The sequence below is a fragment of the Sciurus carolinensis genome, chromosome 11, assembly GCF_902686445.1.
Source record: "Sciurus carolinensis chromosome 11, mSciCar1.2, whole genome shotgun sequence".
In the NCBI taxonomy this organism is placed as follows: Eukaryota; Metazoa; Chordata; class Mammalia; order Rodentia; family Sciuridae; genus Sciurus; species Sciurus carolinensis.
In genome coordinates this window covers 102,505,895-102,521,230 of record NC_062223.1, presented here as the reverse complement: position 1 = coordinate 102,521,230, position 15,336 = coordinate 102,505,895, and the positions used below count along the sequence as shown (strand labels likewise).

At 36.5% G+C, this 15,336-nt stretch overlaps 1 protein-coding gene across 2 annotated transcripts in view; it reads right to left on the bottom strand.

Moving 5' to 3' along the window:
• Nucleotides 1-12,145, bottom strand: part of Cfap300 (cilia and flagella associated protein 300) — a 28,041-nt gene extending 15,896 nt beyond the window's left edge. Inside the window, exons 1-3 of one of the 2 annotated variants that reach the window (XM_047518186.1) lie at nucleotides 12,081-12,145; nucleotides 11,686-11,767; nucleotides 2,489-2,564 (exon numbers count right to left, since the gene is read on the bottom strand). In XM_047518186.1, coding sequence (XP_047374142.1) covers nucleotides 2,489-2,564; nucleotides 11,686-11,767; nucleotides 12,081-12,124 — 202 coding nt within the window. In that variant the 5' untranslated portion in view covers nucleotides 12,125-12,145. Of the gene's footprint in view, nucleotides 1-2,488; nucleotides 2,565-11,685; nucleotides 11,768-12,014 lie in introns of both variants that reach the window. The other variant, XM_047518185.1, reaches the window with a different exon arrangement.
• Nucleotides 12,146-15,336: the final 3,191 nt, after the last annotated feature.

Sequence of the window (15,336 nt, the reverse complement as noted above, 5' to 3'; positions counted from 1 at the left end):
TGTCCTATTTTTCAGAGTACTTCTAATTGATCCTGTTAGGCACATGTGGAATTTTAGAACTTATCTTTTTGCAATGCCTTATTAAAAAATTAGAAAAAGTTGGTGTTGTTTTGTGAAGTGTATACTAATATAGGGGAAGGCTGAACATTTACTTTAGTAAACCTCATTTTTTTCAAATGAATTGACTGAAGTTACTATGTTTCATAAACCCTGTGACACATGGCTCTGATTATTCCCTTCTGAAAAATTTAAAGCATTAAATATACTTGCTTATTCAGTTCAATTTTGTAAGTAGTCTAAAGATCGTTCTGTACCAGTTTTCTGCTCTATAAATTTTGCAGTAGTTTTTAGCCAAAGCAATAAAATTTGACCTGCTAAATCTAACATCATGAACAATTTGTAATCTTCTTCTTAAAATAATACTTTAAGAAAAATTACTTTTGTGTGACCACTACTAGAATTTCATGAAAATGCAGTAGAATAATTTACCAGAAGTCCCCCAACCCAAAACAAAACAACTAATTTAAAATCAGTTTGCATATTCTTGAGCACAATTACAATGCCAGATTCTCCTAAATGTAATGATGCTTTTACTTCAAACTTAAATTTAAAATGTAGTATTCAAAATAAGCCAAACTCAGTAAGCTAACGGTTGTATGTTTTCTCTCATATGTGGATGCTAGAGAGGAAAAAGGGAAAAGAAAGGTGGGGATGGGGATCTCATGAAAATTGAAGGGAGATTGACAGAGAAGAAAGGGAACAGGGTGAGAGAGGAGGGAAGAGACAGGGGAAATATTGGGGAATGACACTGGCCAAATTATATTGTTAAATTGTGTGCATGTACAAATGTGTAACACAAATCCCACCATTAAGTACAACTATAATGCACCAATAAAAATATGAAAAAATAAATTTAAATGATTAAACAAACAAAATAACTAGAAGAGATTTTGAATGTCTTTGTCACAAAGAAATGGTAAGTATTTGAGGTGATGGATATGCTAATTACCTTGATTTGATCATCACATAATGTATACATGTATCAAAACATTATGATTTATTCCATAAATATAATTGTGTCAATTAAAAATAAAAAACTTTAAAAAACATAAGAATCAAGAAACTATAGTGTTCATTTTTTGTTTCTGATTTCTTTCTTGACCTGTGTTATTTAAGAGATTTAAATGAGTATTGTTAAGTAGTTAAATGTTTGGGTAACTTCCTTTAAATTTCATAGTTGTATTTTAACGTATCATGAAAATATTACCGATATAAAGTTATTTTGAGATTTTTTTTTTTTTTTTTTTTTTGGTGCTGGGGATCGAACCCAGGGCCTTAGTGCTTACAAGGCAAGCACTCTACCAACTGAGCTATCTCCCCAGCCCTATTTTGAGATTTTAAGACACTTCTCCATGACTTAATATATTATTTTTTAAAAATGTTCTATGGTAGCTGATTCCTCTTCAGATATCCATGCCCCCACCACAATTGAGATTTTTGCATAAGCATCCCCATATTAGGAGAAACTTTCTTGATCCTTTCCCTTGGGTAGAATTGACCACTCCCCACCTCCTGCTCCCATTTCTATGGTAGAACATGTAATACATTATTACACACACATTTACTTTAACAATTCAACAAGTACCCTGAATACAGGTTTTCTCTTACCCACATTAATGTTTCCTGCATCTAGCAGAGTACATAGGAGGTACACAATACTTTTTAAAAATAGATACTTTTACTGGAGAGAGATGCAGGGCAGGTCTGGCACAACCGGTCAAACTTGGTCTTTTTTTTTTTTTTGTACCAGGGATTGAACCCAGGGGTGCTTTACTACTGAGCTATATCTCCAGCCCTTTTTATTTTTTATTTTGAGACAGGGTCTTGCTAAGTTGCTTAGGATCTCACTAAGTTGCTGAGGCTGACTTTGAAGATCCTTCTGCCTCAGGTTGGGGTTGTGGCTCAGTGACAGAGCGCCTGCCTAGCATGTGTGAGGCCCTGAGTTCGATGATCAGCACCACATAAAAATAAATAAAATAAAGCTATTGTGTCCACTTACAACTAAAAAAAAATATTTTTAAAAAAACGATCCTTCTGCCTCGGCCTCACAAATTGCTGGGATTACAAGAGTATATCACTGCGTCCAGCTCAAACTTGATCTTGATGTTATCAAACAGATGAGTTACCATTCTCAATTTGTATTTAATTCACTTCTTTATTTACTTACTTATTTGTGATACTGGGGATTGACCCAGGGGTACTCCACCAAGAGCCACAAACTCAGCCCTTTTTATTTTTTATTTAGAGACAGGGTCTTGCTAAATTGCTGAACTTGCACTCCTCCTACCTCAGCCTCCCAAGTAGCTGGGATTACAGGGGTGTACCACCAGACTCAGCTCACAATTTGTATTCTAATAATGAAAATTTGGGGGGCAAAATTTTGTTATAATAGCAAAACGGTCACGTGGAAAGATGAAATTTTATTTACCTAATGTAATCCATTGTCCAGAAGAATCTGAAAGTAACTGCAAATTTGGAATAACATTTGGGTCTTTGAAAAAAGCCTAAAATATAAGTTAGAGAAGAACATGTTAGATACTTTATTATAAATCATAATAAAATCAACTTCTAAAATTACTTCAGTAAAGCTAAACTAGAAAGGACATTTTCATATTGGGAAAGAAGTTTACTACATTCAAATTGGAACAGCATGAACAACAATGTGTGTCCAAGTACAGATAAATTTTGTGACTTAATAAAAGGAAAATGGTTTTCAGTAAAAATTAAGAGAGTATATACTGTCTGAAAACTTTATTTTCCTCCTTTCTTATTTTCTGAATTAATCTTCTTAATAGCCACTCATGTACTGGATCTAAATCTAAAACTAACCACCAATCTAATTCTATCCAAGGAGTGCATAGTAAAGTGACAGGTTTGACTTGCTATAAATGAAAACTTTCTATGTGACAAAAGGTAATGTAACAGTCAATCAAAAATTTAAGTTCCAAGTACTAGTAGGTGACTTTGGTTGAAAAGGCAGAAGAAAAATGAAAAGCATCTCAGGCCATCTACAAAACTTTAGGCTTCAGGTCACACTCTGGGAATGATCCAAAATCACATGCAGAATTGCCTGGATAAGGAAACTGCTAACGTTGCTGCAGCAGCCCTATTAAGCACTAGGGAAAGCTGTTATTACCACTTCTATTTCCTACATAAGTACTATGTAAGTCTAACTCTGCTTGTTTCCAATATCAGGTGTATTTATTGTGGTTTGGCCAAAGACACTATAACCACTTATTTCTAACCAAGCCACTGCTGTGCCAGGACTACCAAGCATAAAAGATGGATGCCTCTGCCACTGCCTTTGTCAGTGAAATGAATGCGGTGTGCATTTTAAGTTGTTCATTTCAAAATCACAGTCTTGAAATGATCAGTCTGGTTGGTAATCTAGGTACCATGCTTAATGTTCATCTCCCCAATCCTCCTTTCCCGTGCTGGAGATGAAACCCAAGGTATCACACATGCCAAGTACTCACTCTATCACTGAACTATGTACCTAACCCAGGTCTTTTGTTCTAAATGTAAGGGAGATCCTTGCATTTCTTTTGGTGGGGGCAGTTGCACTTGGATTTCCAAAAAAAAAGCGTAGAAATTACCCCCAAGTCACATGGGTGTTCAAAAAGTGCTGGGCAGCCAGAAAATATGTCAGTGATGAGCAATTAATTAATCAAAAACTGAGAGAAAATATTTGCAACAAATATGATAACAAAGAAGGGGCGCTAATTCTCAATGGTTAAAAAAGCTCAAAATTTACAAGAAAAATTGACAACCTGATTTAAAGCTGGTCAAAGATAAGAAACAGGTGTGTAAAAAATGCAAACAGTTAGTAATTATGAAAAGATGCTCAACTTCAGGAGCAGTAAAAGAAATGAAATCAGAAACCAGAGGATAACATTTTAACTCCACTATATTGCCCAAAAAAAGACTGGTTAACTTTTTTTTTTTTTTTTCCCAGTGCTGGGGACTGAACCCTGAGCCTTGTGCATCCTAGGCAAGTTCTCAACCTCTGAGTCATATCCCCAGTCCTGGGACTGGTAACTTTTGGCAAGAGTAGCAGAAAATATGCATTCTCATAAACTGCTTAAGTGTAAATCTTTACAACCTTTTGGGAAAATAATGTTATTATCTTGAACAATAAAAATATGAATAAATTATGATCTGCAAACTCTACTCTTGGGTTTTGAAACCACCAGCTGGTAGTATTTATGTATAAATCTTCTTTTCTGAAGTATTGTTTGTAGTGTCAAAATCTGGAAACAACTTCAATGTCCATCAATAGAAGCATGGGTGAATAAAATATACCAGGCAGAATGCAGCTACTGGAAAAAAGTGCTAAAACAGAATGTAAGCTCCCTAAGTAGTAGGACTTGCTTTTCTTATTCATTGCTGGATCTGTGGCACTTAGGATGGTCTGACATATAGTACTCAATAAACTTTTCCTGAATGGTTATTATTGACTTTGAAGGAAAAAAACATAAATATTTAAAATCCCCCAAATAATAAGAGGTAGTTAAGAGCAATGTATATGATAAAATCTTTACACATCTATATGCAAATAAAGAAAAATATGGAAGAATATATCAAAACTTTTAGAGAGGTGGTTATAGGTTTATGGAAGACGGTTAAGGGGATGGGGTAATTTTAGATTGGGATAGAGAAAGATGATTTTTTTCCTATAAATGTTTCTTTATTGTTTAAGTTGTTACAAAAAAGTTACAATAAATATTTCTGTATTTTCAACATCCCCTTCAAGCAATCATTTTTCTTCAATAGCTTTTTTTAATAAAAATATTTTTAGCTGCAGATGGACACAGTACCTTTATTTTTTTATGTAGTGCCAAGAATCTCTGAACCCAGTGCCTCATGTATGCCAGGCAAGCACTATACCACTAAGCCACAATCCCAGCTCCCTAAATAGCTGCTTCTTCTTCTTCTTCTTCTTTTTTTTTTTTTTTGCGGTGCTGGGGATTGAACCCAGGGCACTCTACCAAATGAACTATATCCCCAGTCCAACCTACATAGCTTCTTGAAGGAGCAATCTGAGCTATCTTACTTTTCTATCAACTACTTATTCCTCTTATCTTGCTCCTGATTTCCTTCATTTAAATTAAAAGTACCCTTGACTTCCTAATTCCAAAATTCAATGGATATAATGCCTGCCCTCATGGAGTTTATAGTAAAAAAAAAAGAAGATAGTAATATTCCCTGAGTATTACACAGGAGTGCTATCCATGTACATAGTAGGCAGTCCTAATCTAAGGGTGTTGGAAAGAAAGATTGGCCAAAAAAACATTTAGTTTAGAACTGAAAGGTGAATAGGAGTTAGCTGGGCAAAAGGTATTCTGGTAAATGTTTTACAACTGACATCCCTTCCTCTTCCTAAAGTCCTGATTTGTAACATTAGCCAATTTTCATTGTGGATTTCAAGCTGCCAACAGTTTAACAATCAGCAAACAAAGATTACTAAAAATTTTGCAATCTAGCTCTCCTGAGCTGGTTCCAGCATGCTACTAGAAAGACCATATTTTAAGGTGGGGAAAATGTCAAGTTTAAAGGCTCTAAAGTAAGAAAGGATGGGACATTCCATTTGAGGAAAATGAAGAGGTTTAGTGTAGCCATAATAGGGGCAGCAAAGGTCAGATGAGAGCAGGAGTTAAACAGAACCTTGTAGTCAAGTGAAGAATTTTAATCTTGACCTAAAAACAATCTAAATCTTGGTCAGAATTCTGATGTAAAGGCAGGGGGAAGATGCAAAAAAATTGCAATCATAGAAGAGAGTGATTAAATCATATTTTTAAAAGTTCATTATAGTTTCAATATGGAGAATGAATTGAAGGGCTGTAAAGGGACTGTTCAGGAGTGAGATTACTCCTGGTAGAAGCATTGATGTTCACAGTAGTCAAGGTTCTAGCTAGTGGGAAATGGATGGATTCCATATTAAGGGGGAAGGAGGAAGAGAGAGAAAACAAAGAGTCTTGAGACTATTTTGTGAAAAATTAGAATGAATGCCATGCTATCAGAAAGACAATGATGAGCAGTCAGGCACAGTGTTACAGGGCCAGTAATCCCCTACTTGGGAAGCTGAGGCAGAAGGATCACAAGTTTGAGGCCAGCCTGGGGAATTTAGGGAGAACCTGTCTAAAAATAAAAATGGTGTGGGTATAGTTCAGTGGTAGAATATATATCTAGCATGTGTGAGGACCTGGGTTCAATCCCCAGTACCATTAGGGAGAAAAGGAGAGAAAGGCAGAGAGAGGGGAAGAGGGATAAGGAGAGAGAAGGGGTGGGGGGAGAGGGGGATAGGGAGAAAGAGAGAATATGATGAAGAGAGTCAGGTATGTGAGGTGAGAATTATTTATGCCTACATGAAGCTAAGCAAGACAGAGTTTCTATTCTCATGGAATTTACATTCTACTGATGGGGAGTAAAAAGTAAACATATTAAAAAAAAAAAGGGCGAAAGAAAAAAAAAAAAAAAAAAAAAGCAGACATACTGTAATTCCAACAACCCAGGAGGTTGAGGCAGGAGGATCACAAGTTCAAGGCACCCTTAACAACTTAGCAAGATCCCACTCAAAAATAAATAAATAAATAAATAAATAAATAAATAAATAAAAAGATTTGGGATATAGGTCAATGGTAAAGTACCCCTGGGTTCAATCCTCAGTACTAACATTTTTTTGAAATTAAAAAAAAAAAAAAGAATGTATTATATGTGCCTACTTTATTTTTAAAACAATCCTTAAAATTATTCCTTAAAAAGTATCACTTTTTGAAGTCTTTCAAATTAAAAAGTATTTGTTCAACTATTTTAATTTATATAATAGTACTTTTGCAGAAGACATACAGCTGAAATTAACCTCAATTATCATTGATTTTGAATACTTTATAGGCCTTCCCAAAGAACTATTTTAAAAGAGGGAAATCTAATTCAGATTTGATAATCATTCCTGGGAGTTACTAACTTAAGACCACATTTTAGATGTTATAAATTGAATAAGACCAACTGCTCTGCAAGAAGTCAACCTAGAGGCAATGTAAATAAATTTTTATAAAGTCCCCTTAAATAAAGCAATGCAAGTTTTGTTAATGAGATTACAATTATGCATCTAAAAATGATTTTGAAAAAATATCCTTCTAATATGTGTAAATGGTATTTTTTTGAGGGGGAGGGTACTGGGGATTGAACTCGGGGGCACTTGACCACTGAGCCACATCCCAGCCCTGTCTTGTATTTTATTTAGAGACAGGGTCTCACTGAGTAGCTTAGCACTTCACTTTTGCCGAGGCTGGCTTTGAACTTGCAATCCTCCTGCCTGAGCCTCCGGAGCTGCTGGGATTACAGGTGTGCGCCACTGCGCCCCGCAGGTATTTTTGATGTTACAGAATTTCCAGTGAGGCATTAGAAAGGATTCTCTATATGGTAACTTCCAGAGAACTGATGAAATTTGGAAAAATATTAGATGATTTGGAAATGAGTAACAAGAAAAATAAGGAATAAAGAAATTAATAACAAAGATACCAATGTTAATGCATTTTAAATAAATTTGTTTCAGAACATGTAATGTAGATAGATTACATTACCTATCTGGCTGATTTCTAATCCAATATCAATTCTCTCTTCCTTAAGGAATTCTGATTTTATTTGGATAGAATGTACTCAGTTAAATCTGTGTTTCTTTGCCTCCCTGGGATTTGGTCACTACCTAAGTCATGAGATGTAAGCGCAAGTGTTGTGCAGCCATTTTGGAAAGCTCTGCAAATTAAAAGGCTTCTTTGCCAGTTGATATGGAAAATTCCCCTCATAATATCTAGTACAATAGTGAGGATACCAACACTATATATTGAGGCTACAGTTCTTGCGAGACCCCAAATTAGATGTTGTATTCAACTGTCTAGAAAACTGCCAGTTGGATGCACCTCTTGTTGAGCATGCCTAACACTAAACTTAAATTTTTTTATTTATTCTTCTATATTTTCTATGCATTTCATAGCATAAATGAGCTTCTCCAGCCACAAAGAAAGAAACTTGGGATTCATCCTATATGTTCCTCTTTCCCTTACTCACAAGAACTTATTAGTCCTTAAGCCTTTCTCCTGAACAGCTCACCTGACCATTCGTTAGTCTTAACTCAGGACATTACCATACATTGATCTGGAGGACAATGGTTCATTTTGTTTCCCTCTTTGTCTATTCTTCTGTACAGATTAGGAACTGAAGAGATGTTTGCTAGATAAATGTTTTGTTCCTTGAGTCCATTTACTACCTTACAAATGAACTTGAAACATAAGCTGAAAGGGAAAATTCAAAATTTGAAATTCCAGTTTAAGCAACACTTTTTGTTCACTTAAAGTCTGGGCAGTAGAAGAATATGGAATTTGAAATAAAAATCCCTTTGCTGGGCATTCTTGCACAAATTACTTAACTTTTCTGACTCGTAGTTTTCTCAGTCATATTGTTGTAAAGATTAGTGATAAATGTGTTAAAAATGCTGGAAGATAAATCTGGTACACAGGCATCACTATTGCTATATAAAAATACTCTGTAATGTCTGAGTGACAAATATTCATAACAATAATAGCACAATGTGCCAGGCATTTTGCTAAACATGTCAAATACTGTTTCATTTAATCTTCAATCATATTATTCAATATTATTTCTATATTCAAAATACTTATTAAACACTTACTACACATGAAGCACTATGACTATTTTGCAAAGGCAAATGGAGGTTTTTCAAGGAAGGTTATTAAGTAATTTGCCCAATGTCACATACCTTATGGGTGGCAGAGTTGGAATTTGAACCCAGTCAGCTAATTAAAAGACCAAATCAAGGAAGATTCAAGTTTTATAGAGCCTTGGGTTTAAATAATTTTAAGAGCTCTAAAAATACAAAAAACATTTTATTTTTGGAGTATTTTAAAAAAGTTTAACCATGAACACACTGCTAGAGTCTCTCAGAATATTTCAAGTGAAGAGGTTGGTCAACAACGGGTCCTAAAGAGTCACACAGGACTGCATAGGCCTACAGTCCTAGGTACAAGGGAGGCTGAGACAGGAGAAGGACTAGAGCCCAGGAGAAGGACTAGAGCCCAGGAATTTGAGGCCAGCCTAGGCAAAATAGTAAGACACTGTTTAGAGGGTTGAAAAAAAGATGCATTAGCTTCAGGGTATATTCCCTCTGGATATACTCTTAGACACAGTGTTTTACTTTCATCCAAGTTATATGAATAAAAGTGACTATATATTTGTTTGAATTGAAATCTAGGCATAACACTGGCCACTTCATAGGAATAAAAATAAGGATAAACAAACATGAAGAATTTTGAAATTAGAAAAAAAATTGCCTGGAATTATGGAAATATGTTGCATTTTATGGGTGAATCTGTTGAAGAACTCAATTAAACAACCAAAAAAAAAATTATTCTATACCTTCCTTAACAAAATTTTCCCTGACATCAAAGCCCTTTTGCTGGGTGATATTTTTCTCTGGGTCTAGGACATCTTCTATGTCCTCTATCAATACAATTATTTGATTTGTGTTACAGAAATTTTTTTAATTACATTTCTAGTTTCCCAAACTGTATATGCCTTTTAATCAGGGATCAGGTCTCTCTACCTTTTTATCACACAGTAAGTATTAAACAAACTATATATATATACCAGGGGAGATATACCACTGAGCTACATCCCCAAACTTTTAAATCTTTTGTTATTTTTGAGATAAGGTCTTGCTAAGTTGCTGAGGCTGGCCTTGAACCTGTGACCTTCCTGCCTCAGCCTCCCAAATCACAGGTGTGCACCATTACCTCAGGCTCAACAAATATTTTTTTTTCATATTTTTTATTGGTGCATGATAGCTGTACATAGTGGTGTAATTTCAATATTTCTTGAATAAATGAGTCAAATAAATTTCTATAGCACTTTTAAATTCAGGAATTAAAATTCTGATCTTTTTCTAAAAAAAAAAAAACAAAAAACAACCAAAAAACAAAGTTGAGTGCCAACAGTGGTTTAATTGAAAACTATAAAAAGCTATAAAAGCCTAACTATGAATATTTAAGAAATATCATTAATAGTAGCATTATATTATATTATAATGGCATTAAAACACTATCTTAGGGAAAGGGAAATAGGCAATTGATTTACCCTGTTAGGGTAAATGTTTGTCCTTCCTGAAACTTCAGAAAAAGTTGGAAATAGGGTTGTTGCAGATATTATTAGTCAAGATAAGATTATACTAGAGTAGGGTGGGCTCTTAACACAGTATGACTGGTGTTCTTAGAAGAGAGGAGACACTGACACAAGAGGGGAGGGCATGTGACTTTGACATAAGTGGAGTTTAAAGGCTGTGTTGTAAACTAGAGAATGCCAAGGATTACTAGTACCACCAGAAGCTAGGAAGAGGCAAGGAAGTACTCCTGTAGAGGTTTCAGAAGAACAATAATTTTATCATGCCTTGATCTCTGACTTCTAGACTCCAGAACTGGGAGACAATCTGACCTAATGTTCCCTTTTGTTCACTATACTTAAAACACGGTAGGAAATGATTTGATTTTGTTTGTTGGCAGTCTTGCCAAGAGTTCATAAGAACCCTAAAAGCTGGGCCTTGGTCCTCCTTGTATCCCAGCACTTGAGGAAATTCCTAGCACATGACAGGCCGTTAGAAAGTGTGTGATCAAGTGAATAAACTATGCCAACTATAAACAACTTATAGTTGTTTAAAGGACATGTACAGTAAAGAATAGGGTAATTTCACAAACCCTACCAATATTTTCCAATTGACTGAGGAGTGGAAAAAAAGATTGAAATTATGGGACTAAATTTTAACAAGAACATTAGAACTTATATAGTTTGTGGTTTTTGTTTGTTTGTTTTTGGTACTGAGGATTGAACCCATGGGTTTTACCACTGAGCTCCATCCCCAGCCCTTGTTGCTGGCTTGTGTCTGTAGTCCTAGCTATTTGAGAGGTTGAAGTGGGAGGCCAGCCTAGGCAACATAGACAACCACCTCAGGAGAAAAAAAAATGATGGTAAAGGGCTGAGGATGTGGTTCTGTGGTACAGCATTTGCCTGGCATGGCAACACCCTGGGATGGATCCACAGTACCACAAAAAATGAAAAAAAAAAAAAACAATACAAAAATAGATGTATAATCAAAGTAGTCACCTCTAGCTAAAAGCTTATTCCAGTCACCATGCTGTTGCTCAAAACTTTTTTGGGGAAATTCCTCATTTGGAACTGCTGTTAGGGCCTGAAACCTAGTTCTCAGGGTAGTTATGAGCAAAAGTAATTCGGAGCTAAGCCTAGTAAAAAGTCAATGATAAAACTGAGTAAAAACATTAAAAAATGAGGTGTGCCTATTAAAAAACAAATTTTCCAGAATTGGAAAGTTCTTTCAGGCAGGATACTGAAGATAGGAAAAGATTAAGTTAAATTAAAAATAAATTTATGATAGTGAGAAATGTAAAAATTTCTCTAAAAAATGTCATTGGCATCTTTTATTACTCCCCAACTCCAAGAAATGACGTCACTAAGGAATGGCGTGTTCACAAGAATCCATGCTGACGTGCGGTAAGTTAAAATTCAGCACAGACCCAAGAACTCTCCGAACCCCATACCAACCATAACGAAATCATCCTTCCGATAGGCTTGAAAGGTCTGGTCAAACCCGAACGCCTGAGCCTTGATTCTGCCCAGCATGGACCTGGAGCAGAAGGGGAAAAAAGAGTGAGCTTGGAACTGGCATCCTCTCAGAGCGCAAAATACACCGATCCTACCCACGGTATCCGCCCTGCCCTTGTGTTACAGCTGCTTCTGAGTTTCTTTCACTCAGAGGGGAGCCGACCCGGCATAGGCAACCTCGACGTCGGCCCGCGTCCAGCCCGCGCCCAGCCTCCTCCACAGCCGCGAAGGCCAGGGAACTCTTTTCTCCTTGTTCCTCGGTCCCTCACCACTGGCGGAGCCGGCTGGTGGTATCTGGGGAGCTCAGAGATGGGAAGGTTTTCTGAGGCAGGAACCTGAAGTAGTAGCCGCCTAAGTCCCCGGGTTCCCCAGCCGCCATCGTGCTCGTGGCTGCGTGAAAGGGGCCGTTTCCATAGAGACGCGGCGGCCGTCGGGGCGGGGCTACGACTCAGGGGCGGGGCCACGAGTCTACCTGGAGCGGAGGCGAGTCCGCTGTCGGGGCCTAGAGAGGAGGAAGAGCGTCTTGGTTTTCCAAGGAGTCTACCCCAGGCTTGAGATCAGCACCCTTCTTCGACCCCAGTTGTAGCGGTTGTGGGAACTGGGGGTCGAGGATAGCGGAACACTGTCGATAGATGTTTGTTGACATTAACTCTTAATAGTAATTACTCGGCATGGGTTAATGCCCCTGTCTCAAACATTACAATCTCAGATTTACAGTTATTCAAGTTTGATGACTCAAAGGTTTCTGAAGAAAAAAGTTTTTCAGAATCCATTAGATTTATCTATTTTGGAAGACATGTGTCTGTGTGACTACTGGGAAATTACTGTTTTTTACTACCTCGCTCTTTTTTTTTCTTTTTTCTTTAAAAATTACATCTGAAAGGCTAAAATGTGTTTCTGTATATGCACTGCACTACAACATCCTGATTAATAAGAATCACGTATTTGTTTTCTATTGAAATTGACTTGTATAGTGCTTGTTTGTTGCTTGCTTGCTTGTTTTGGTCTAATAGTGGTTCATCGGGACAACTCTTTTTTACCTCATTACCAACTACACCCGCCCCCCTTCCTTAACAACTGATCTTGAGGGGCTGGAAGCCTAGTTCAATTAGAGCACTCGCCTAGCATGTACAAGGCCCTGGATTCGGTCCCCAGCACCTAGAGAAAAACAACCTTATCTTGATTATTTCTTAGCAGCAGCAAGAGAGAGAGAGGGAGGGGAGGAAAAAGAAACAGATTCGTTCTTTTTTTGTTCTTTAGCATTCCAACCCATTACTATACCACAGTTTATCCTTTTGAGTTATTTCCAGGTTGAGGTTATTAGGAAAGCAGCTATGAACTTTCCTATGTATGCCTCTCTCTTTTTTTGTGTGCCCCTACTCCTCAGGATGTCTTTTAATGACTTGTGTACTTCTTTTGCAAATATATCCAGGATTGAAATTGCTCAGTTATACAATATAAACATGTATTACTAGACACTGACACATTTCCCCCCCAAAATAATCAATTTACACTCCAAATGGCAGTGCATGAGATTTCCAGTGGTTCAACATTCTTGCCAAAGTCAGTCTTAAAGTGTTAGCTATTCTGGAGAGGTTGTATGAATCTCCCATTGTGATTTTTAATTTGCTTTTCCTTAAGAGCTAATGTTTTGAACAACTTTTTATATGCTTATTGGCCATTTGGATATCTTCTTTGGTGAAGTGCCTCCTCAAGTGTTTTGTCCAGGCTGTCAGTCTTTCTCTTATTAATTTTTATGAAGTTTTTAATAGTCTGGATGTGAGTTCATTGCCAAATATATATATATATTGCAAATATTTTCTCTACCTGTAATTTGTGTATAGCTTTGATGCTTAGAAACTCTTAATTTTAATGAAATATAATTTATTACTTTTTCCTTTTATATGTCAAGTTTAATTTCTGCCTAAACAAAGCCATGAAGATAGTTTCACATTTATGTCCACAATCCATCTAAAAAGAATTTCCTTTAAACTCAAGGTTAATGTTTTCCATATGGATTTCTGGTTAGCCCAGCCTATATATTGATAAGACCATTTCTAAACCACTGAATTGCATGGGTTTTCCATTTATATTTTATTTTGTTTTTTCTGGTACTGGGGATTGAACCCAGAGGCCCTCTACTTCTGAGCTACATACCGAACCCTTTTTATTTTTTATTTTGAGATAGGGTATCACTAAATTGCCGAGGCTGGTCTCAAACTTGGAATCTTGCTTCAGCCTCGCAAGTAGGTAGGATTACAGGTGTAAGCCACTGGGCCCAGCTTTATTATTGTTTAAATAAATCAATTGAATTTTATGGGTGGTTTGTTCATCTGACTGACTTTGCATTAATACTACATTGTCTTAAGTACTGTAGCTTTATAAAACGATCTAATATCTGAGGATATGAAGCATCTAGCTTTGTTATTTTTCTTTTTCAAGATTGCATATTATGTAGAGAAGACTGTGTTCTATTCTGAGTCACTCTATGATGTGTGGAACAGCAGTTTTTAGACTGTACCTAAATCATTGTTACTCCACTTTGTAAAGCAGTAGTTTGCTGTAAGTTACTCCCTTTTGAGTGTTAAGTGCTGAGGTGGAATGACTTCACACCTTCTTTGTACAAGTAAACATCTGTCTGGCACAACCATAGGTATAAACTGATAAATAAATTAACTGTGCTAATAAGAATGACCATCCATGAATTTATCAAATGAATTAGAAGGACATGGATGCATGGGTGTATCAAACTCATATTACAAAAACCAGGCCCACAAGCTTATTGAACATACCAAACCATCAAATGATACAACCCCCTCACTTGAGACCCATAAAAGGAGGGGCACCTTGAGATGGACATGGCAGTATTCTCACCCTGTCACCTGGTTACTTGTCATGAGCCTTGCCCAGAAAAATCACCATAGCAATGAACCTCCAAATCTCTGTACTTGGGTTTTAGTAGAGTGTGATTTCTTCTGCTCATTATGACCATTCAAATCCCACTCCAAGCTGGCACTTCAAGCTGACTGTCATCAGTCTGGACCTTGGCTTAGAATAATTTTCTGTGCTTTGACAGCTCTGTGCCCTGAACAAGTTCTTTGACTAGTTCATAATCTTATCTGACCACCTACAGTGATTCTTTGCATTCATATCTGCTCTCTGCCTTTGCTGTTAGGTCAGCCTCCTGAACCCCTGTGGCTTGCCACCTTAACCCTTTCTTAGTCTTTCTGTAACCTATATATAATCAGGTATAGAATGTGATTTGTGGATGTGTGACTTGAGTGTTACAGATATTAGAAACTAAGATTGGAATATAAGAACCCGTGATTGCCCTGCACATGACTACCAAATAACCCACAAGTATTCAGTGAACTACCACTGATGGAAATGGGATAGCCTATGAATTTATTGTTAGTTAATAAATTCTGTTATTGTGGAAAGACAGAAACATGTTTAATGTATGTTAATGACATAACACACTCACAATCATGTTATTACCTTTGCATTTCCATATAATCTTAAACAGGATTTATCATTTTCCATTAAAGAAATTGGATAGAATTTTGATAGGAATTGCATTGACTCTAGAGA